The sequence below is a fragment of the Podarcis liolepis genome (assembly GCF_965112155.1).
Source record: "Podarcis liolepis genome assembly, chromosome: 4".
Lineage (NCBI taxonomy): Eukaryota > Metazoa > Chordata > Lepidosauria > Squamata > Lacertidae > Podarcis > Podarcis liolepis.
Genome location: NC_139558.1, coordinates 23,271,856 through 23,297,320, shown reverse-complemented (window position 1 = coordinate 23,297,320; position 25,465 = coordinate 23,271,856). Strand labels below are relative to the sequence as shown.

General features: G+C 44.2%; 2 protein-coding genes across 3 annotated transcripts in view; one reads left to right on the top strand and one right to left on the bottom strand.

The window, feature by feature from the left end:
• Positions 1 to 25,465, bottom strand: part of UBAC2 (UBA domain containing 2) — a 244,254-nt gene that overhangs the window by 53,902 nt on the left and 164,887 nt on the right. For both annotated transcript variants that reach the window (XM_083501338.1, XM_083501337.1), the window contains 3 exons: positions 22,005 to 22,132; positions 19,004 to 19,123; positions 18,575 to 18,681 (listed from right to left, as the gene is read on the bottom strand). In XM_083501338.1, coding sequence (XP_083357464.1) covers positions 18,575 to 18,681; positions 19,004 to 19,123; positions 22,005 to 22,132 — 355 coding nt within the window. The remainder of the gene's footprint in view (positions 1 to 18,574; positions 18,682 to 19,003; positions 19,124 to 22,004; positions 22,133 to 25,465) is intronic.
• Positions 7,888 to 15,774, top strand: GPR18 (G protein-coupled receptor 18). Its single transcript, XM_083501348.1, has 2 exons — positions 7,888 to 8,164; positions 14,310 to 15,774. The coding sequence occupies exon 2, from the start codon at positions 14,357 to 14,359 to the stop codon at positions 15,317 to 15,319; it is 963 nt and encodes a 320-aa protein (XP_083357474.1). The 5' UTR covers positions 7,888 to 8,164; positions 14,310 to 14,356; the 3' UTR covers positions 15,320 to 15,774.

The following is a 25,465-nucleotide window of genomic DNA, read 5'->3' as shown; positions in this document are numbered from 1 at the left end:
CAGGGAAATGCAGGAGTTGCGAGGGTTCATTGACAAGAACCTGAAGAGAGGCTTCATCAGAGAGTCCAAAGCAGCAGGGGGGAGCCCAGTGTTCTTTGTGGACAAAAAAAATGCGGACAAGCCGAGACTTGTATGTGATTTTAGGCGGCTGAATGCAGTGACTGAACCGGTGGCGTTCCCTATGCCCAGAATTGATGATATTTTGACCAGGGTGAGGAAGGGAAAGATTTTCACAAAGCTGGATCTAAGGGGGGCGTACAACCTGATACGCATAAGGAAAGGGGATGAATGGAAAACCACCATGTTTACCCCTTTGGGGGCGTTTGAATACCTCGTTATGCCATTTGGATTACAAGCCGGCTCCGCGTGTTTTCAATCTTTTATGAACCACGTGCTGGGCCCTTTGCTCTACAAGAATTGCGTTGCCTTTCTAGATGATGTGTTGGTGTATTCTGAGAATGAGGAGCAACATGTGAGAGACGTCAGAGAAGTGTTGAGCAGACTGCAAGCCAACAGGCTGTGGGTCAAATTGGAGAAGTGTCGGTTCCATACCAAGGAGGTGGAATTCCTGGGGTACCGCCTGTCAGACAAGGGATTGGCCATGGATCCCGGCAAGGTACAGGCAGTGCTGGAATGGAGAACACCCAAAACCAAGAAGGATGTGCAGAGGTTCCTAGGGTTTGGAAACTTTTATCGTAAGTTCATCCGCAACTTCGCCCATCTGACGGCGCCCATCACTGACTGTCTCAGCAGTAAAAAGAAGTTTGTATGGACGGCGGAGGCGGAGCGAGCGTTTGAGGAACTGAAAAGGGCCTTCGCCTCTGAAGAACAACTTCTGCATGTGGATTTACGAAAGAAGCTAAGGGTTGAAACAGACGCATCTGACAGAGCCATAGGGGCGGTGCTTCTTCTGCAGCCGGGGAAGGAGGAGTCAGAGTGGCGTCCGTGTGCCTTCTTCTCGCGGAAGCTGAACAAATCCGAGAGGAACTACACGGTGTACGACCGAGAACTGCTTGCTATTCATGAGGCGTTCCAGAGATGGAGGCATCTGCTAGTTGGTGCACAACATAAAGTGCAAGTGTGCACGGACCATAAAAATCTAGAGTACTGGAGAACGGCGCGAGTGCTCAACCAAAGGCAGTTGAGATGGGCCCAAGAGTTCTCCAAATTTAACTTTGAGATTTGTTATGTGCCAGGCCCAGAGAATGTTAGGGCGGACGCTCTCTCACGCAAACCTGAATATTTGGAGGGGGAGGGAGCACCCGAAGAAACCCATATCATTCCAGAGGACCGCTGGGTGTGTGGGGCGACTTTGGTGGGGCAAAGGGAATTGGTAGAGGGTACGGTGCAGGATGCATACGCCCAGGGGAAACTCAGGGATCTCAGAGGGGAGGAAGACAAATCCGGTGGTTTTGAGGAGAGAAACGGGGCATTGTATTATAAGGGAGCGTTATATATACCTGAAGGGGAATTGAGGGAGAAGGTACTCAAGCAGCTGCACGATAGCCCCACAGCAGGGCACTTTGGGCAACACAAAACCATGTGGCTGGTTACCAGGGAATTTTGGTGGCCCAAGGTCAGGGAAGATGTGCGGGAGTATGTGAGAGGGTGTGAACAATGCCAAAGAGCCAAGGGGGAGAGGCAGGTGCCGGCTGGTTTATTAGAACCACTGCCCACACCTGAGAGACCGTGGGAAGCAGTGGCAATAGATTTCATGACTGATCTGCCAAGGTCTAGAGGGAAAACAGCCATCATGGTTGTAGTAGACCTGTTAACTAAAATGGCCCACTTCATAGCCTGCTCACATGCGGTTACAGCAGAAGAAACCGCCAAATTGTTTGTAGAGAATGTGTTTAGGTTGCATGGCGCCCCCTTGAGGGTGGTTTCAGACCGAGGGAAACAATTTACTTCCAGGTTCTGGAGGAAGCTCATGAGCTTACTGCATGTAGAGGTTAATTTCTCGACGGCCCGTCATCCTGAAACCAACGGGCAGGCGGAAAGAGCAAATGGGGTTCTCCAACAATATTTGAGGTGTTATGTTAATGACAGAGAGAATGATTGGGTGGAGAAGCTGGCGTTGGCAGAATTTGCCTACAACAATGCAGAGAACGTGTCCACGGGGATGAGCCCCTTTTTGGCTAATCACGGGTGCCATCCCAGAGCCTTCCCAGGGGGGGAGGGGGAGAACTGGAGCGTTCCAGCTGCAGAACAGTTCGTGGAAGAAATGGAAGCGATCCATCGCCAGCTCCAACTCAACTTAAACAGGGCTAAGGAGGAATATAAGAGGCAGGCAGACAAAAACAGAAGGGAAGGTGAAAGCATCAGGGTGGGGGACCAGGTGTGGCTGTCAACCCAAGGGTTGCCATTCAAAGGAGGTTGTAAGAAATTAAGACCCAAAAGGCTGGGTCCGTTTGAAGTCATACAGCAGGTCAATCCAGTGGCTTTCAGGCTCCGGTTACCGAACCACATGAAGCTGCACCCAGTTTTTCACAGGTCGTTGCTGTCACCGTATAGAGGAGACAGTGAGGGGAGGGTCACTAGGGGACCAGCAATGGAGGAGAAGGAACACAGCTACCATGTAGCGGAGATCCTCGATTCCAGGTGGAAGGGAGATCAAGTAGAGTATTTGGTAATGTGGGAAGGGGAACTGGAGTCGGAAAACACCTGGGTTAGGGCAGAGGATATCAATGACGAGGTTTTAATAGAGACTTTTCATCAGAGGTTCCCACGTAAACCTCAGCCTGTAGCGAGGTTCCGAAGGGAATACTTTGCCACCACCGACGAGGAAGAGGAGTTGGAGGGGTTCCCAGATTCTGAAGAGGAGGAGGATTCAGCTGGCCAGGACGACGATCGATGGAGAGAATTGTTCGAGACGTCAGAAGATGAGGAAGATTCGTTTCGGGGTTTTAGCCCTTCACCTCCCAGGGGGGAGGAATTGGGAGGGGGTGAGGGGGGCCCTGGAGGGGAGGTGGATGTCAGGGAACTGCCATCAGAGCATCAGGTGGTGGAGGGACTCAGGCAGGATGAAAGAGACTCAACTGCTGAAGCAGGGACCAGCAGGGGGAGGAGTGGGTCTCTGAGGGAATGCGAGCAGGAGGGAGGGCTCAGGGAGGCTTCCAGCGAGAACAGTGGGGAGGTATCGGAGTCTCCCATAGGGAGACCCACACCTCGCAGGAAACTGTCACGCCGTGAGTCCAGGAGACGCGTTTCCGTTAAGGAACTTCTTTGCTGGAAACGCTTCCGCAGACAGCCACTGTCGGACTCTACTAGTGACTAGAGCAGACATGTCTGAGGAGCTCCGTCACACACGGAGGTTTGTGGGGTCGCACAAACTCTGAGGGAGCACGTTTTCACGCACAAGCAGCTAATCAAACCCTCACAAGTTACATCAATAACTCTAGCCTTTTGAAGGCAAGGCGAATAAATACAACTAAGATAAAGCATGGGCATACAGAACGATATTTAAGGAAACAGGCTAAATTCAATGGAATGAATCATTCGGAGTGTTGCTAATATCCAAACATAACAACAGCACATGAATGCTATACTCATGGTCCCTCACAAAGATGACCTAGCGTTCTATATAGAATCAACAATTTCACATGGAATTATTAGGGAACTTGCCACATCCACCATAAATACTTTCAGTCTCAAACCAATACTAAGCATTGCCCAAGCACTAACAATAATTCTGCTTCTTGATTTCTTAATTTTAAGAAAAGCCCCTAAGGTCTCGCGGCTTTGTAAGTACCGATTGTCATCTTTCTGAAATCTCAGCAGCCTAAAAAAGTATGCATTTGTGTCACACTGGAGCCAAAGTCCAAACCTCTACACTAGTGCTTAGTGCTTGAGGGGATGTATTTGGGCTTTGTGTTGTTTTCCCCTCAATTATTACTTCCTCGTCCTCTGAAAGTTCCAGAAACCTGAAGTCTGTTGTGGACATGTGTGGACATGTACAGTGGTACCTCGGATTAAGAACTTAATTCGTTCTGGAGGTCTGTTCTTAAGCTGAAACTGTTCTCAACCTGAGGTACCACTTTAGCTAATGGGGCCTCCCTCTGTCGCCACGCTGCCGCCGCACGATTTCTGTTCTCATCCTGAAGCAAAGTTCTTAACCCGAGGTACTATTTCTGGGTTAGCGGAGTCTGTAACCTGAGTGTCAGGGAACTGCCTTCGGCTCAGGGGCAAGAGGGGAAAAGGCAGATGGATTACAGAGAGCCCCCAAAGATCGTGGGAAGCAGCACTTCCTCAGGGGAGGAAGGAAGCCACGCCTCTAGTGGGGAGGAGATGCAGGGCTCGGGGGAGGTGAGGCGGTGCCAGGACACCTTGCCTGAGCAAAGCAGGGAGGAGGGAGGTCCCCCGTCACCCAAGCCTTCCTTGCGCAATAGGCTTCCGCGCAGAGAGGGGAGGCGCAGACTGGGGGTCAAGAAACTACTCTGCTGGGGAAGATTTAAGGACCGCCCACTCTCAGATTCTGCCAGTGAATGAGCAAGACATGGAATAGAGGCGCTCTGCATTCTAAAGGTTTTTTTTAGCACCAATAAGCAAGCTTTAGAACAGACTAGTGAGGCATCTTGCCTGATTGCTCTCGAGCAACCACCCGATACCCTTAACACTGAGGCACCAGTGTACTCATGTATTTATTCACCTATGCATGTAAACATTTTTTTAAAAGGCTATCTTGGAACAGTGCCATAAAGTTACCTAAAACAATTTTCTCTCCTCTCCTTCTCACCCACTCTCCTGCAGCCACTACCCAAGGGAGGTGGCCAGCAGGGGCAGCCATGGAGAGACCATGGTGAGGAAACAGGATGCTCTGTCGCAGTCGCCACCGTTGTGGCAGCTGCTCAGGACAAGCACTGACTTTTCCTCTTTCCTGAGCTCAGCACTGGCAGTGCTGGGGGCGGGGACAAAACTGGGACATTATGGGATCAAATCAGAAGCCGGTTTGGCTTTTGAAATTCCGGGACTGTCCCTGGAAAATAGGGACATTTGAGGGTATGCCACACATGAGCGCTTGCATGAAAATTCGAAGTTAAGAGTGAGCCCAAAGCACAGGAGAGCCGAGTACAAAAAGTTCACATGCCAATTTATCTGCAGGATTTCTAAAATCTGCCTGCTCTTACTTGCTTACCGCCCCCCCCCCCACTCCATAGTCTCTGGTAATAACAGCAATTTCCTGAGCAGCTTCAGCCTGGTTCCCAATGGAGTACTGCTTATAAAGCAAATAAGGTAAAGGTAAAGAGACCCCTGACCATTAGGTCCAGTCGTGGCCGACTCTGGGGTTGCAGCGCTCATCTCGCTTTACTGGCCGAGGGAGCCGGCGTACAGCTTCCGGGTCATGTGGCCAGCATGACTAAGCCACTTCTGGCGAACCAGAGCAGCGCACAGAAACGCCGTTTACCTTCCCGCCAGAGCGGTACCTATTTACCTACTTGCACTTTGACGTGCTTTCAAACTGCTAGGTTGGCAGGAGCTGGGACCGAGCAACGGGAGCTCACCCCGTCGCGGGAATTCGAACCACCGACCTTCTGATCAGCAAGTCCTAGGCTCTATGGTTTAACCCACAACGCCACCCGTGTCCCTATAAAGCAAATAAAAGGTAAAGGTACCCCTGCCTGTATGAGCCAGTCGTGTCCGACTCTAGGGTTGTGCGCCCATCTCACTTAAGAGGCCGGGGGCCAGCGCTGTCTGGAGACACTTCCGGGTCACGTGACCAGCGTGAAGAAGCTGCATCTGGCGAGCCAGCGCAGCACACGGAAATGCCGTCTACCTTCCCGCTATAAAGCGGTACCTATTTATCTACTTGCACTTAATGGTGCTTTCGAACTGCTAGGTGGGCAGGAGCTGGGACCGAACTACGGGAGCTCACCCCGCCGCGGGGATTCGAACCGCCGACCATGCGATCGGCAAGTCCTAGGCGCTGAGGTTTTACCCACAGCGCCACCCGTGTCCCTTTTAAAGCAAATTGGCAATAGCAAATGAGGCATCAGTCACCAGTATGCTGAAAAATGTACATCATTCTGCAGACAAACTGTTAATAGGTGGTAGAATGCGCCTGAGACAGGGCTGTAGCTCAGTATTTTACATGCAGAAGGTCACAGGTGCAATTCCTGGTGTCACTAGGTAGGACTCAGGAAAGACTGCTGCCAAAAATCTTGGACAGCTGCTGCCATTCAGTGTTGACCATGCTAAGCTAGATAAGCCAATAGCCTAGCAGTCAACGGTTTTCAACCTTTTTGAGTCCACGGCTCCTTTGACCAAGTACACTCTTTCTGTGGCACCCCCGAGGGGCTCAGGGGCCCAGTTATGTCACCCCTTGCCTGCAGGGCTGGCAGCCTCTCGCCTTTTTTCAAACACCATCCCCTTGTGGAGTGTTCCCTCAGCCTCCTCTCCTCTCCTTGGCAGTCCTCAGGGCAGCTTCTGCTGCAACAAACAGCTGTGCAAACCTTTGGGAAGCAGAGATGTGAGAGGACATCAGAGGAGGGAGGGAAGGAAAGAGGGACAGAGGCCAGTGTTGTCTGCGGCAGGCACCCCTGGCCATCGCTCAAGGCAGATTTCTAATGACAACTAGGGCATTTCGGGAAATGTCGTTTCACTATGCTGGCAAAACAGCAATTTATTTTACAGTAATTTACAACTGGGAGTGATTGTGTCAACCTCCCATTTCATACCACTGTTCTATAGCGGAACTAGGGCTTCAAAAGAGTGGCTGGGGAAGTCCAGCCAGATGGACGGGGTATAAATCATAAGTTGTTGTTGTTGTTGTTGTTACAAAAGGATTGTCTTCTTTCTCCACTGGAAAATTCCCCAGAATACACAGGACCACATCAGGTTCCATCCGTCTCTGAGGGTAGGACATCTGAATGCCATTAATAATTCTCCCTCATTTTCTCTCAACCAACGCTGTGCAGCCCATGGCATTCTCTTTCCTTCTTTCATATACAGTCATACCTCGGGTTACAGACGCTTCAGGTTGTGTTTTTTTGGATTACGGACTGCCAAAACCCAGAAGTACCGGAACGGATTACTTCCGGGTTTCAGCGGTCACACATGCGCAGAAGCGCTAACTCACTCTTTGCGCATGCATAGAAGCGCTGAATCGCAACACGCGCGTGCACAGATGCGCCGCTGCAGGTTGCGAACATGCATACCGCACGGATTACGTTCGCAACCCGAGAGTCCACTGTATATGTGCCATTCATTTCACTGTACAGTGGTACCTCGGGTTACATACGCTTCAGGTTACAGTCTCCGCTAACCCAGAAATAGTGCTTCAGGTTAAGAACTTTGCTTCAGGATGAGAACAGAAATTGTGCTCCGGCAGCGCAGCGGCAGCAGGAGGCCCCCTTAGCTAAAGAGGTGCTTCAGGTTAAGAACAGTTTCAGGTTAAGAACGGACCTCCGGAACGAATTAAGTACTTAACCCGAGGTACCACTGTATTATATTAGGTCAACTGACAGCAAATCTTCATGAAGAGTTTAATGTTGCTATTATGTGATGAAATGTAGTCCTCAATCCTGTTAGTTACAACTTTCATAGTAATCACCAGTAGGAGAATTAGTTATCATTAGGATTTACTAGGAATGAAAGGGAAGTGCTAAAAACCTAACCTCTGCATTCACAACGTGCTTTCGATTTTGAAAAGAAGGGTTACAAATGACATGCGCAAGGGGATTTCCACAGGAGCACAGAGTTAAAGCATAATGATTTATCAGAAACTCCCTGCCCTATGAAAATAAATAAAATGTATGCTTATAATACACAGCCATTACAACAATAAATGTGAACATGTTTATTTCTTTACAGTACTTCAGCCATATTAATGCTTTATGTTTATGCCATGAAAATGAACAATTTAAGGGTAGGAAAGCAGAAAAACCACACTCTAGCAGACAGGAGGAAATATTTGGTCAGCTGACATATGTAACAAGAACGAAACGCGCCTTGTTTATACACCTATAGATTATTCACAATATTTTTTTTATTGGAGAAAATCTATATAACCAATCAGGGAACTAGTTGCATTATTTCATTTCCTGACTGTAAATGAGGGCTTCTATTTTAGTAAACGGAAGTTATTACAAAGACAAGAGCTCCAAATCTTTTGCAGATCAGAGAGTACAAAGAAGGCATCTCTAAAAGAAGAGCAAAGTGCAACCAGGTAGGAAATGTGATTAATTGTCCATCTCCGTTTGTGCTATCAACCATTTTAAAATATCGACATATACAAATATACGGATTCTAAAGCAGCAAAATAAAATTGAATGCCACCACTGTTTAAAGCTTTTAACACTAATACTTCAGTATTGTAATGTAAGTGATTTTTAACTTTCTGAACTAAATGCAATTTTTCAAAATCCCTGCAGTTTTTTATCAAATAACTAGAAAGAAAGACTGACAACATAAAGACCATCTCTATAACAAAGGGAGGACTGTTCCCACATTTCTGAAATAATGAATACGCTATACTTACAATATCCTCAGTTAATTTAAATTCAGAAGCATTGAGAAATACAAAGAATTGCTGAAAAATTGAGTTTTTCCTGTAGAATTAAGCAAACGAAAGGATAAACCAAAGCAAACTCAGGATATATATATATGCCATATTTATGATCCAAAGACTTACTTTAGGCACACCTAAGGCACTGAACACACTCTGTGGGGTTTCTACTTTCTTATTTTTGGACAGATTTCCATGTAATGCTGCAATCTCCTTTGAAAGTCAACTCAGCTCCAAACATCACCAGCCACATTTCATAGGGGCAAGCTACTTTAAAAAAAATACAAGCCTCGCACCCCCTGTTGCAAGGTTATTTAGATCCAAACCCATGTTGTGTTATGTTGTATTATAACAGAATTGTTACTAAAAGTACTTATACCAGCCTAACTTTAAACTACTAAACATTAATGTTGTGACCATTTTCACATTATCTTTAAGGTTAGGTTTATAAATAAGCAAATTAAAATAAGCCGCTGGGAAAGAGGTTTTTTGATGGAGCTCATTATTCAGTTACAGCAGCTAAATGTTTTTACCACTAAACATAGCAAATGGGTCCAAATTCTGAGGTCCTCTGTGCCCAAAATACAATTATAGATGTGCAGCCCTTTTGGGGTTTGTTTTTTTAAAGTCACTTGGCTGGTAGCCCTCGTAAACAAGATCTGCCTGATCAGAAATCCATTTTTTTGTTGTCGTTCAGTCAACCAGTGTGCCACAAACTACCCCATGTATCTCCGATCAAGTAGATCACTAAAAATGTTAAATTTGCCCAACAGCTGCCCTTTCCAGACTTCTTCCTTACATTTTCTCGACTTCACGCACCAAAATGGTGACAAATCGACCAGCCAAGAATAAGCCTTGGCTACAATTCTGTTGGTGAACCACAAACTTGGGGTTGGGTGATACTCAAAGCCAAACCTCAGCTTGGCTCAGTGTGGGATGGGAACAAAAGGAACCAAGGAAGAGCAAAGCAGATGGGAGCACTTTTCTGGGAGCCCACACATTCACACGGCCCAGTAAGCCATGGTTTGGCTTACTGTACATTGCGAATCTGGCCAGACTGTGCTATATGATCTATCTAAAATTCCAGAGGTATGGTACACATACAAAGGTAAAGTACTGAGAGATAAAGCAGCAGTAGTTCATGGCTGGCAAAGTCTTCTCTTACTAAAGTGAACAGGTTTAGCCATAGTTCAGTGGCAGAGCGCATGCTCTGGTTGCCAAATGCCTTCAACGTTCCAGCTTCAATTTCTGGCATCTCCAGGTAGGGCTGGGAGACACTTCTCTCTGAATCCCTAGAGAGCCATTGCCACTTGGTATAGATGCTACTGAGCATGATGCGCCAATGGTTTGACTCCCATGGATGGGGAACCTGTGGCTCTCTAGATTTTAATGGGTGACCAATGGTCAGGGATGATGGAAACTGTAGTCCAACAATGCCTTGAGGGCCACAGTTTAGCCACTCCTTCGTTAAATTTGAGTTTTATACTGAGAAACAAGGAAGTGGTCCCCTCCAACATGAAAGCAATGTTTCTGAGGTTGGAAGCCAGTGTTGCTTTCTAACTACATCTGGGCTAAGCAATCAGTTCTGAGCATGTACTTGTAACATGTTGTGGTAACAAATATATTCCAAATTTCATCTAAGCAAACTGGTTTATTTTAGTTGGGCGTGTTTTTTCTTTCATTTCTAACACACTTAGTATTTAAGCCTTTCTTCCTATTCATATAAATAACTAGATGTCGAAATGTTATATCATTTCCCAGCTTGCTTTTATTCTCACAAATTTACAACACCATCATGAAAATTTTCATTCAGAAGTTCATCGGTGTTCAATAGGGGCTTGTTTCAAGCTAAGCGCATAAAAGACTCCAACCCTAAATTACCAAAACCACTTCTGTTGTTTAGTCTACACTAAGGCTCATAGGCTAAAGGGAACTAGGAAGCCTTAACACACAGCTGCAAACTTTAGCTTGCTTTCATTTCCAAGGTTCTATTGACCTAGGAAACCTAAATAATCCAGTGGACAATGGCAAGATAAATTGGTTATCATGTGTCCTAGTCTACACATGCCACCGATTACAGATGAACAGGAGGAACATGTGTTTGGGTCTTTAACCAAGGATTTTGGTGTACTAGGGTAAACTAGGTCTCTTGGTGATGGGTCTTAGGGATGAAATATTAGTCATGTTCTCTGGAAAGGGTTCTCTGGAACTTGGGGAAAACAATGCCCTTCCAGGCCCCTTGAGCCTTGCATGTTATGAGGCTTTTGGGGTGAAGACTTGGGGGAGGAACACGAGGCTCTTGGAACCCTGACTAAAATCACGTACAAATTATAAAGATGGGGGGGGGGGAGAGCAGAACCTGACTATATCCCTGAAGAACCAAGCACAGTTTTTCCATCTGGATCCCGTCTTAAGGGTTTGGTCATATGAAAGAGGGATTTTCCTAGACTGAAGAATGGGAAGGGTATCTAAAGCAGTCATGAGTAGGTAGTCTGTGGGGTGCAGTATTATGTTAGCATAAATTGGGTGATGGTCTCTAACCTTGATTGGTACTGATGTGTTTACCAGTTCCTGGCATAATGCTTCATGCATGGTGCTTTTCCTAGGCAGGCCTCTAAAACCAATCAAGAGGTGTTCTGTAATAGTTTGATCGCTGTAGGAACCAGGCTGGGAGGAAGACACTTGCATATTCCGGAGGTCTCACACACTTCTTTGCATAACAAGTGAGAGTCATTCTGGTTGCTAAAGAATGATATTATCCTGGTGCTCTTAGCCAAAGCTAAGTTTAGTTTCTCAAACAAAAATTGAGATTTCTAAAGTCATGGTGCGAATGAACATTCAAAATGGCAGTGGGACCTCAGTAACATATTTGGATCTAGAATATGCTGTGATCTAGATCATGTTAGATATGCTGTGTTAACGCCAATTAGCTTTTCCCCCTGCTTTCTGATCTAAGTTGAGGATCCCATCCAAACTGTACTAAACAAAGAATACAGCAGCTTCTTGACAGTATTATGTGGTCTCCATGTCAGCTACTCGTGGTGGCTTAAGCCAACGTCACTGCAACAGCCTCATGTATGTGATGCTAAGCTAGCTGACTGGTGGTCTAAATTCCATTATAGCAGGTTTGCAAATAATCAATTGCTCATTCACCTGTGATGAGTAAGAATCTCCTCCAGCGTACTAGGTAGGAAGCTTAACAAAATGTCACCTTTTAAAGGGCAGCACAAGTTACTTTCATAGGTGGGGGGAGGGTAGGAACGTTAGTAAAAGCTGAGTAGGTTGGTAACTTGCAGACGTATTGGCAAGACTGCATTGCAGCAAGCTACTACAAAATATCTAGTGGCTAGGACTGCATTGCCATAACTAACTTTGTGGTAGCTAAAGGCTCCTTAAGAGACTAGGTTGCCGCATGCAATTATGTCCCCAACCCATCTTATCTCTCTGTCCTATGTAATGCTTTTGCATACAGCTGCTGTGCTTCATCTGGACTTTCTGGAACCACAGATTTCAATGCTAACAATGATCAGCTACTGCAGTAGTAGCAAAGACTGCAATCTTTGCAAGAAATGTGCAAGTGTCAAAACCAGTGGCACCCGCCACTTCTGCACATGAAAAACACACAGCAGAGGCAGTTCAAAAGCACAGCTGCTCAGAAGACGAAGCGAGACCAAAGGTTTTCTCATTCAGCCACAAAAACAGGGAGGGTGTGGGGAGCTGCAAAGCAACAGGCGCTGGCAACCCACCCAAGAGACTGAAAGAAAGTAAAAAGACTCTCTTTTACCATGTTCAGAACTTCCTCTATTAAAATTATCTGCTGCAAAAGACTGCAGAGTTTTTCAGTCTACTTCCCTCTACTTTCACCACATCTTATTTCAGATATGAGCATACTGGAGGAGGAGGAGGGAGATATGGTCATTCTTTGACATGAGTAACGATGCATAAATACGTGGTTCAGAGTTTGCCACTTACAGCAAATAAAAGGAGTTTGCATTAACACATTGCGTATGAGAAAATCCAATGAATATTCAGGAAATATTTTTGTCTGTTGATAATTCTGCAATATTAGTAAATACCAATCAATTGCTCTTGCACGACAACCTACTCTTTATGGCAACAACAACACAGTCAATAATTTGTGAAATGCTCAGCATTTCTCTGTAACGAGGGTGCGGGGTCATGGACTAATGATGAACCACCTGTTGGTGCCTGGAATTTCTGCTAATAATAATAATAATAATAATAATAATAATAATAATAATAATAATAATGCTAAACTAGGCCAGGCCTGGTCTGATTCAATTCAATGCATTCTTAAGTTCTTAATCAAGAAAGAATGCTTAGACTCACCACAGGAATCACTATGTCAGAGCCAATACAGAAACCATGAAAATGCATTCCTGCTTTGTAGATTCCAGCATGCACTGGGAGATTCTAATAGGATTCAAGCAGAGTCTACAAAACTGAAGTTAGTCCACCCTTCCTCTAGTCCCCTTCATCAGCAAAATTTATCAGCAGGGGGCCAGTCCACTGTCCTTCAGACCTTGTGGGGGGCCGGACTATATTTTTTGGGGGGGAGGGGGGAATGAACAAATTCCTATGCCCCACAAATAACCCAGAGATGCCTTTTAAATAAAAGCACACATTCTACTCATGTAAAAACACCAGGCAGGCCCCACAAATCACCCAGAGATGCCTTTTAAATAAAAGGACACATTCTACTCATGTAAAAACACGCTGATTCTCGGACCGTCCGCAGGCCAGATTTAGAAGGCAACTGGGCTGGATCTGGCCCCCAGGCCTTAGTTTGCCTACCCATGCTCTACAATATAGCTATTATAAAGTTGCTTCTCTAAAAGCTTGTTTGTGGGTTTTTTTCTAAACGATATTCATTGGCATGATTTCACTTTAAACCATAGTTTAAACTATGGTTTAAATGTGGACACACAGCTGATGCACATGCAGATGCTTCACTCCTCTCCCACTCCTGTTGCACTACCAGGAATGAAGTCATGATCTGCCTTTTTCAGCATGTTCGGGTCTCACTGATCTCTAGGTAAAAGCCAAACCCCGAAGAAAATTATGTGTATACATAAAATGCGCAAAAGGATGGTTAGATAAATAATTGTTCTCCACTGGGCTCCCTTGTAGAGGCTCAACATAGTACGTTCATGTTTATTTTTTTCAAAGATATATATCTTTAGTTCTCTAAATCACCTTTATAACTATATAAAAAAAGAATGAGCTACCTTCTGATATAAAATTATGTGCTAATTCTTCAGGCTAACAATCATTACTTTCTGTGCAAACCTTGCACAGATCATGGAGTGGAGAAAATGACATTTTAATTTTTTTAAATAAAAGCAGTTAACCTAGAGTTGCTGAATGGAGGTAGAAACTTACTACAGACCATGTTCCTTCTCTCAAACCTTCTACATTTAAGGGATATGGACTCAATGACCCTCGGGATCCCTCCTAACCCTACAATTCTATGAAGAACTGCTTTGCTGTGGCTGATTTCTCTGCCCCGCTCCACCCACCTGCCCATTTTGCATTAGCATCAGCATTTTACAGAACTTCAGGGGGTCATTTGTAACTTATAAAGATCTCATGGGTCTATAACCTAAGCTAGCACATCAGAGGTTATGTTCAGCCGAAGTTTAACGTGCAGCATTTTAAGAGAAACCACTTTCTCCCCAGTGAAAAGCAAGCATGGGACTGCCTGGTTCCAAATGCATCTTCCCCATTGCAAACTGACCTGACTGATTGTGCGACTTAATTTATCATTGATCTGTTTTGTTTTTAGGTATCATGTTGTAAGTTTTGAATAACTACAATCAAAATCTAATTGCAATGTCTGGAAGCGATCATCCTGAAGAGTACAGAATTTCATCGCTTGTCTTCTACAGCTTTATTTTCGCAATTGGCTTATTTGTTAACGTCACGGCTCTCTGGGTCTTCAGCTGTACCACCAAGAAGAGAACAACGATAACTATATACATGATGAACGTTGCATTGCTTGACTTGCTTTTTATATTTTCCTTGCCTTTTCGGATGCTTTACTATGGCAAACGGTCTTGGATCTTTGGAGATGTCTTCTGCCAGGTTCTTAGTGCATTTACAATTTTTTACCCCAGCATCGCTCTATGGCTGCTAGCTTTTATAAGCGTGGATAGATATCTGGCTGTTGTGCAGCCCAAACATGCTAAGGGACTCAAGAACAAAACCAAAGCTCTGATAGCCTGCATAGGCCTTTGGATAACGACTCTAGCGACATCTTCTCCACTGTTGTTCTTAGATTCTGATCCAGACAGAACGTCAAACTTCACCACTTGCATTAAGATGATGGATATTATCTACCTAAAGGAAGTCAATGTGTTAAATTTTTCTCGACTGATTCTTTTCTTCTTGATCCCTCTATTTATCATGATTGGTTGTTACCTAGTCATCATTCACAGTCTCGTTCGTGGAAGAACTTCCAAGCTGAAACCAAAGGCTAAAGAGAGGTCGATCAGAATTATTGTGACACTGATCGTCCAAGTGCTTGTGTGTTTTGTGCCTTTTCACATCTGTTTTGCATTTCTGATGCTCCAGCATGGACCTGTAAGTTACAACCCATGGGGAGCGTTTACCACCTTTCTCATGAACCTCAGCACATGTCTAGACGTAATTTTGTACTATCTTGTTTCTAAACAATTTCAGGCCCGAGTGATCAGTGTCATGCTTTATCGTAATTATCTTCGAAGCGTACGAAGGAAAAGTGTACGATCTGGAAGCTTGAGGTCATTAAGTAATATCAACAGTGAGATGATATAAAAAACTGTCAATAAAGACTTGAATAGTATTCAACAGAGCACAAGAAAGTATAGCAAAACTTAAGAACAAATGGAAAATGTCAAAGAAGAAAGAAATAACTATTATTCCTCTCTCAAATGGTATCCACTCTGAAAAAAGAGGTTAGCCTATGTGGACATGCAATGAGACTCCTGCTTATTTAATAAATTCAATTTTATACCTGTTTCCTTATAATTTTATTATCTTTGCTGCTTGGCTGTAAAGATTATGTTACCTTTCTGGAATTATAAAATCTGAAACTTGGTTGAAAACTGTATTATTTCAGTGTTTATAGGAATGCCACACACATGCAAGAGGGGGGAGGCGTGGAAAGGGGGAAACTGTAGAATTCCTTATTTTGAAATAAAAGCCTGTAGAATTCTGTATTTCGAAATCAAGTTTTCACCTGCAATAAACATTTAAGTAATAACAACTGATACTGCCTAATCTGTTATTTGCGCCTGCCAAAATAAGAGCAAGATGCAAAGACTTCCACACAAGCAAACAAGCATGGAAGCCAGCACTGTGCCCCTGGCTGTAACGAAGTTTGTAATGCTGAAGGCTTCATTCTTGCAATGCATTGAGAAGGACCTTAAACAGCTCAGGACCGCAACACTTCAAGGTTCACCTTTCCCCATATGAATCAACTTGGAACTGCGATCAATATCTGAGGCCCTTCTGTGTGTACCTCCTTCATGATAGGTCCAGAGGGTGGAAACACGAGAACGGGGCCTTCTCTGCAGTGGCTCCCCATTTGTGGAATGCTCTCCCCAGGGAGACTCGCCTGGTGCCTTCATTATACACCTTTAGGTTCCTGGTGAAAACATTCCTCTCCAACCACGCCTTTGGCTGATTCACATTCTATGTCTTTTTAGATGTGTTTGTTTAAATTGTTTTGGTTTGGTTTTCACTGTGTATTTTGTGTTTTATTTTGTATTTGCATGCTGTGAATTGCCCTGAGATCTTCGGATGAAGGGCGGTATACAAATTTATTTAACAACAACAACCTTGGACAAAAAACATTTTGTTTCTGCAGCAGTTCTGATATGGACAGGGTGGAACCCTCCCAAACGAAAATAGTCCAGCCTGTCAAATTGAAGGGCCTTTTGCTAATTATAAAAATAACAACAAAGTATAGTAACATGATAGTATCTGAATTTAAAATGCCAATCTTTACGGCAAACCTGAAAGGAACTTTTAAGTATCATAACAAATCTTTGAGGCTTTCTATTGCTTTCTGTTAGTGCAATGTAATAGACTTTACTTCCAAATCTGGTATAGGTATTATCAGCTTATCATCAAAAAGGAAGATTTCGCAGCTAAAAGTAAAGGTAAAGGGACCCCTGACCATTAGGTCCAGTCGCGGACGACTCTGGGATTGTGGTGCTCATCTCGCTCTATAGGCCGAGGGAGCCAGCGTTTGTCCGCAGACAGCTTCTGGGTCATGTGGCCAGCATAACTAAGCTGCTTCTGGCGAACTAGAACAGCGCATGGAAACGGCGTTTACCTTCCCACCAGAGCGGTACCTATTTATCTACTTGCACTTTGACGTGCTTTCGAACTGCTAGGTTGGCAGGAGCAGGGACCAAGCAACGGGAGCTCACCCCGTCGTGGGGAATCGAACCACCGACCTTCTGATTGGCAAGCCCTAGGCTCTGTGGTATAGACCACAGCGCCACCCGCGTCCCAGATTTCGCTGCTACTACTACACAAAACATGTCAGTGCTCTCTTTGAACCTACTGCACTTTACAGCTCATTGGCAAAAAAATTTACAAGGGTTCTGCTGTTTTATATTCCTGATGCAGCACTTATCAGCCCTCCCAACCCCCCAAGTTGTGGCCTTCTGAGAAATATAAATAGAAATTTCAGTATACAGTCAAACCTCGGAACTCGAATGGCTCTGTTCTCGAACGTTTTGCTCCCGAACGCCAAAAACCCGGAAGTGCTCCAGTTTCCAAATGTTCCTCAGAAGTCGAAGGGCTTCTGAGGCACATTTTTCATTCCCCCCCCCCCATGACTTTGCAACCAGCCCAGTGATACTCGGTTATTGAACATTTTGGAAGATGAACAGTCTTCCAGAATGGATTATGTTCGAAAACCGAGGTTCCACTGTACTTAATATGTGTAGTTTATACTCCCAGCTGTTTTTGAATTGAATAAAAGTACAGTGGTTACTCAGGTTAAGAACTTAATTCGTTCTGTAGGTCTGTTATTAACCTGAAACTGTTCTTAACTTGAGGTAGCACTTTAGCTAATGGGGCCTCCCGCTGCTGCTGTGCCGCTGGAGCACGATTTCTGTTCTCATCCTGAACAAAGTTCTTAACCCAAGGTACTATTTCTGGGTTAGCGGAGTCTGTAACCTGAAGCATCTGTTACCCGAGGTTCCACTGTACTTACAAACTTACACAAAATAAGGCACATGCTATCAATTTTATGTGTCTAAAGTCACACATACATACATACACACAAATAAAGAAAGACAACTTTTCAAGAAACTTTGAATGGACTTTTTGATGAAATCTGATTTCCATTTCAAAAATGGCCATGTTCATGAAAACAATTCCTCTTTTTCATATATGTTAGCAGCAATTATCTATCACCTGCTGCCGCCTAGGCTTCCTTCTCTCTTTTTTTCAACTCAAAATAATTTATTCAACGACCCCAATTTATTCAGTGCAGGATCCCAGCCAATTGGGTGCTGTATAATAAAAGTTATGGCAACAAAGTGACATATAGCCAATAAAATTTGGCTATGCGAGGGTATCACCGAGGGCAAACGAAGCATTCCCATTGCTTAACAGCAAGAGGAAAGCAACCCCCCCCCCCAGATGACCAAGCTAACACTTCTTATCTTACAATACAAGGTTTCCCCCTCAAAACAATTTCAGTTGTAAGTAGCAAAGTTTATTGCTCATTGGCCAATCAGGCCTTATGTGTACATACATACTAGTATATATAGCTCATGATCAAGAAAGGAACATCAGAACAAGTATCTGCGATGGTGGCTAGTTATAAACTTTCCTTCACAAAATATTAATACATATAATCTTAACACGTTTCAGTTTTGTGTAGGTATGCATGATCAGTTAGTAGAGTGTGGATCAGGATGCTGAGAAGTAACGAATAAAAGAAATGCATTTCCTTATAAGACTTAAAACTGTACTAACTACATCCCTTAAAACCATATTTAAGGTACCCAGAGTTCAGCAAACCCCTTAACAAGCTGCGGTACTTACAATCCCGACGGCAAACTATTGATGGTGAGGCCAAAAGAATATTCAACAGCTTCTACAAGGAGAAGATCAAACAATACTGACAGCATCCAGGAGCCCAGCAAAAATGACTGAAAAAGAGGAACACAAATGGTCAGAATCACAAACTTAATACATCTTCCCACAGGCTTGAGATGCACACCGTCTTTAAAAGACTTTTCTAAGGTCTAAAGATGATTTTTAGTTTTCTGGATTTTAGACAGAAGAGAAGAAAGTGGTGAAAGAGATCATAATCCGGAGAGCAAATACTTCAGCTCCCAACTTTGGTCTACCTAAACACAGTGATACAATTCCCAGCACCCTTAACATGTTTTGCACTAAGTTTGCCAACAGGGAGGAAGATACAAAGCATGAAGATGTAAAAACGTGAGAGGAAACAGAACTGGAACTTACAGAAAATTTTCTGCTGCCATATCTTCTTTCAAATATCCTGAAGTTGTAGATGAGCAAGCTGCTACAGAATGTGTCTTTGAGATCAAGACATACTGTTCTCCCACATACAAGTCTCCAAACCTGAAAGTAGCAGAAAACACATGAATATGCATGAATATGTCCCAAATGCCAATTGCTCTTTTGGTAAGATAATTTAAAAGAACAAGTTGCTTATATGAACACATTTTCAACCTTCGTCTTATAAACTGCATGTCACCTCAAGGCACACTAGATACAATTCCAGTGCACGTACCTAACGTAGCTTGCTCTGTACTTTGAGAACCAATGGTCCATAGCACTATAAAGCCGTAATACGTACAAGGCCATAAAATGTTAATAGAGAGCAAAAGAAAACCTTCCAGCAAGGACACTGCTATTGCTGGAACAAGTTATTATCCTGGATCCCCTTTTAAAGACAAATCACAAAAGGAAATAAATGACTGTGTCCGCACTCTGTACCCACAGGGGTTTGCTACAAATATTTCTATCCATATAACACTGGTCCTGAAAGATCTTCATTGGCTCCCAGTACGTTTCCGAGCACAATTCAAAGTGTTGGTGCTGACCTTTAAAGCCCTAAACGGCCTTGGCCCAGTATACCTGAAGGAGCGTCTCCACCCCCATCATCCAGCCTGGACACTGAGGTCCAGCTCCAAGGGCCTTCTGGTGGTTCCCTCGCTGTGAGAAGTGAGGTTACAGGGAACCAGGCAGAGGGCCTTCACGGTAGTGGCGCCTGCCCTGTGGAACGTCCTCCCAGCAGATGTCAAGGCAATAAACAACTATTTTACTTTTAAAAGACAACTGAAGGCGGCCCTGTTTAGGGAAGTTTTTAATGTTTGACGCTGTATTGTTTTTAATATTCGGTTGGAAGCCGCCCAGAGTGGCTGGGGAAACCCAGCCAGATGGGCGGGGTATAAATAAAGAATTATTATTATTATTATTATTATTATTATTATTATTATTATTATTATTATTACATCACCATCAACTTTTTTTCTTGTTCCAACAAGATTAAAAATCATATACCCATTTCATATTACAGTCCACATGACACAGTACAGCTGCAAGGCTGTGTCTTGTGGTTCCGTAGGGGGTGGGGATTAGCATCTTATTTAAAGAGCAAAAATGTCATGCTGGTAGAGAAACACTTCCCTCCACCTGCCTGATGCTCATCTCTCTACATTCTTCCCCCAAACATTACTTTCCTTTCTCCAGACTCAGATACTAGGATGCATACTGACAGTGGCCTGGTTAGCATATCATGGAAAGCCAAGCACTGGCTTACTGGAAGCATCCAAATGTAGCTCAATCGAAGTTTGTAGTTAAGAAGTAGAGAGCTTAACCATAATCTTGTGCTCAGATGGCACATTAAGACAAACCTTGGTTTAGCTGTCATGCCAACAATAAGAGAGGAAAAAAGTGGCTGTAATTTCTCTCTGGAAGCCAGCATTTTCATCCTAAATCATGGTTTGGTGTGATGTAAGAATGTGGACGGTAGAAGACTGTGCTTCTCACAGGGTTTTCTGGGCTGAATATGCTATAGATTGCATCCTTCACCCCATTCATTTTAAAAAGGGCAATTTCCATCAAATTTGTATGCATTGTGTGCCATGTGCAAATATGTATCCTCTTTCAAAGGTGCAATGGAGAGCTCCAAAAGAAATCAGGCTCACACACAAGCAAGAAGATGCCCGGCAGGCAGAAGTCAACAGGTGAATTTTCCTATACGTTATTTCTATAGTAGGAAACCCCTCACCTGTTGAATTTATGCTTGCCACACAGCTGTTAAAAGTACAAGAATCCTCTTTCACTCAATGACAATCCAAAACCATGCAAAGAATTCAAGCTTCATGAGCTGTAAACCAATCATCTTAATATAGGTCTTTTGTCAAATTGATTTAGACTGGCAATAACACATTGAATGCAAAATCAGGCATGGCATTTCAGATTTAGGGTGTGTGTCAAAAGATATTTTAGATTTATAGTGATCAGGGTTCAGATACTCATGGTTGGAGTAATTTTTTAAAAAAGCAAGCAGTGTATTCCAATAACATTTATTGTGGTTAGTCAGTCGTTGATCGGCTATCAGCACAGAACAAACAGCCATCATTTCCTCTCCCTCTCCCTTTCTCTTTGAGCAAAAAGGATCTGAGATTTTGACATTCAAGTGTTCCAGCAGCAACAATCCGCCCCCAATAACTCTCTCTTTTCCCCTCACGGGTGAGAAAGCAATTAATCACCTCCCACATTGCTGCTGCGGTCAACAGCCCCCATAACTGCATTTTCATAAAAATATGTGTGAGAAGCAGAGATATGCATACATACATACATACATACATGATCAGTATGTATGCACCCACCCAAGTAAGTCAGAGCAACTGGAGTTCTCAGCAGCTGGGCTATAGCACTTTACCTCCTGCATCACCACAACTCAGTTTTTGTAGCAAGCCCAATAGACTGTGTCAGTGTTTTGAGGCTGCACTCACTTTGCCTTGATACTAGCCAGTATCCCTACAGCAGGCCAAAAGCATCCTCTGGAATGCATGCTTCAGGCAACATGGGGATTCCCTCCACCCCAGTGACACAATCCCCCAGCAACAAAGCTATTGCTCCGTCTCTAATTTAATATGACCTTTGGACCTTTAAACTGAGACTTATAGGACTGGATTGACATCACTGAAGGAAGAACAATTATGCGAGAATGCACTTAACTCATGGATGAATGAAATGGGCAGAGCAAAAAGCCTTTCCCCCAGTGTGGGTCCTCTGTTGCAGCCACTGCTAAACATTTGACATGAGAGACCTGCTTTCCTATTAGTTATGTTTCCCAAGTGTTGTGTGTTAATATTCCATTTGGCTTAGAATACACACATACACACACACACACACACACACACAGGTTGCAGAATTCCTGACCTTTAAAGTTATACATATGCATTCTTACAAATGACTTCTTGCTTACCTGAAATTCCTCTTTTACTGCTTGCAGATTGTATGTGAAGAACTTCTGATAATGTTGAAAGAGCAGAGCCAACAGAAGTGAGAGAGTGCTCGGTATTATTAAGAGGCCTTTTGACAGAGGTGCTTTATCTTTAAAACAAAACAAAAATAGATAATAAAATGTTCCAGTTACAATAATATTTCTGAAAACAGATTAAAGAACAAGAATGCTTCCCAATCCAAATTAAATGATATTAATTCCCGTTACTTATAAAACTGATTTATGGTCCAAGACCGTAATACTCATCTTCAATCTTTTCCCCACTTTGAGTCTGTAGGAATGTGACTCTCTTATGAAAACGTACGTGAAGAAACCAACTAAACAGAAACATATGCAGTAATTTTATTTTATTGATTTCTTAAAATCACAGAATCATAGAATTGTAGAGTTGGAAGGGGTCCCAAGGGTCATTTAGTCCAACCCCCTGCAATGCAGGAATCTCAACTAAAGCATCCATGACAGATGGCCACCCAACCTCTGCTTAAAAACTCCCAATGAAGGAGAGAGAACCACCTCCCAAGGAAGTCCGTTCCACTGTCTAACAGCTCTTACTTATTTCATGAGCATGCTATTCTTTATTCATATTACAGCATTTGTACAGGCTCTTCGGCCAAAAGGACTACCAGAGCAGCTTAAAGGTAAAGGTAAAGGGACCCCTGACCATTAGGTCCAGTTGTGACCGACACTGGGGTTGCAGCACTTATCTCGCTTTATTGGCCGAGGGAGCCAGTGTACAGCTTCCGGGTCACATGGCCAGCATGACTAAGCTGCTTCTGGTGAACCAGAGCAGCGCACAGAAATGCCGTTTACCTTCCAGCAGTACCTATTTATCTACTTGCACTCTGATGTGCTTTCGAACTGCTAGGTTGGCAGGAGCAGGGACCGAACAACGGGAGCTCACCCCGTCGGGGGATTCGAAAAGCCGACCTTCTGATCGGCAAGTCCTATGCTCTGTGGTTTAACCCATAGCGCCACCCGTGTCCCTACAAGAGCAGCTTACATACAATCAAATTACATACAATAGAGCATAGCAGATGGTTGTTGGTTCGAGCCCATCCAGGGGAGCATTGCAGGGAGTTGGACTAGATGACCCAACTCTACCATTCTGTGATTCTAATCAAAACAAGAGGAGTCCTTGTCTGCAGGCTTACAATCACATCAGGGAAGAGGGACCGGGACAAGTGGAAAAGCAAATTCAGGCACCAATTCCTTAATTCTTTTGACCAGCTAGGACAGAGACGGTTCAGGAACAGGAGGTGCCTGATGGGGCTTGTCTTCAGCAGAGCTGATGGAATAAGCCTTGTTTCTCACGTGTTCCCGAGGCAGTCAGCTGTTGAATCAGATGATGGGTGAGGGAGAGGAGACCCAACGGAGCTCTAGCATGTTATGCTATGCGTGCTTATACTACTTTTTGAAGATTTTACCAATAGGCTCTTACTTCACTCTGTATACTTTATGTGTTGAAACATATCCCAAGATCTGCTGGCTGTGGGGCAGGCAATATGAAGTAGCAGGCTGCCGCCACCGAGTGTGTTAATGCACACTCATTTACCTACATGTGCATTAGATCCAGGGTTGCCAATGTGGTACCCGTGGGAACAGCAGTGCGCTTCCTTGAGGACTTCCCCTGGTGCCCAAGAGCCTCTGAGCACCTTCGCTTCTTGCTCATTGCCCCCTTTGTGATCAGATAGTGAGAGTGCTTACCTCCACACTCCCTCCCCCCCCCAAAAAAAATATGTACAGCTGATGGAAGAAGTTGGAAGAGCAATGCTCTTTCCTACTTCTTCTTTCATTTCTAGGTGCTTTCCAAGGCTCCAAACAACTAAAGAGAAAGTGACTGAAAGGGTAGGAGGGAAAGGGGAATGATATGGGAGATGGGAGCAAAGAAATGGTGCACACGCACACACACAAAAATACAGTAAACTGGACCCTTTTAAAATTGCAGCGTTTTCTCTCATCCTAACCCCTCACCACTATCACATCACAGACTAGATCTGTCTTCACTGACCGATGACATAAAAATCACAGCTCTGGTGCATTCCAACAATACCATGGCACAAGAACGTACACCCAAGACACAGATCCTTATGTAGTCTCATAATTTTATTTTACAAGGTATTCCCTCAAAACCACCAGCAAATCATAGGTCATCTCCGTGTCCATAGATGCATTCTGTGATTTGTTAGCAGCTTGTTGTAATCCAATGTAAAAATTGTGACTATGACCTGGATCAATGTGTTTGTGGTGCTGGTGTGCCAGATCTGTTATTTTGATTGAGAGGACTACGAATATAAGCTTTAATTTGATTGAGTTTATCTTTGTTTTTAATGGTGGTTTTATGTATGTTTGTTTTTAAGTTGTTTGTGGACTGGGGTGGGTGGGGTGCTGGGCGGGGATAGTACCTCTGGTGGGGGACACATTGTGCTCCTTCTGGGGTGGTTTGTTTAACTTTGGTCCCTACCCTGCACTCAGCTCTCACCAGTGGCTGCTAGAAGTTGTCAGCATGCGACAGCAGCCACACCCTGGAAAACAGTTTCAACTGACTAGATAAACCAGGCGAAGGTTGCCGATGGGTCTCAAACCCTCAGTGAGTTAGGGACTTCCCCTGCATGTGAAGACAGACTCTGGCACATTGAGCGGACAAGACCAATATTGGGTCCAATGGTCCAGAAGACAGCTTCTAAACATGAAGAAGAAGAAGAAGAAGAGTTTGGATTTGATATCCCGCTATATCACTACCCGAAGGGGTCTCAGAGCAGCTAACAATCTCCTTTCCCTTCCTCCCCCACAACAAACACTCTGTGAGATGAGTGGGGCTGAGAGACTTCAGAGAAGTGTCACCCAGCAGCTGCATGTGGAGGAGCAGGGACGCGAACCCGGTTCACCAGATTACGAGTCTGCCACTCTTAACCACTACACCACACTGGCTCTACCACACACATGCTGTAGAGAGAAGCAAGGGGCAGGTGGGGCTTGTCAACCTGAGAAGGTAGCCCATCTAGGAGATGTTAAACCTTCGCTGCCTTGCAGGATATCTTCGGGAGAAGAAAAGGCTAAGGAGTAAACCCCACACAAATGCAGGGTGGATTTCACAAGGTGGTTGGATAGCGCCTTGTAAGTTCCTTCTGGCAACTCCTGTAAGCAAGCTGGTGCCAAACATATTTCTCTGCTTTCTTTTGGGCCATATCAGCAAGGCCAAGAGGAAACTCGTGTTATCTGGGCAGAACAGGACCTCCATACACATTGCTCAGGCTTGCGCCCCAAGATCTCATTACACAGACTCAGACCCTGCAGTATACAGTATATAGATGCAAACCTTTCACCCGTACTTGGTCATCTGTGTTTCTTTTAGACATCTAAAACTTTAGCATACAGGAAGTGAGTATTTGGCTATTTTTACTTTTATCACAAGGTAGAGTAGC

Bases quoted from the DNA above. Each gene is read 5' to 3' on its own strand.
- GPR18 (XM_083501348.1), top strand. From the start codon at position 14,357: ATGTCTGGAAGCGATCATCCTGAAGAGTACAGAATTTCATCGCTTGTC.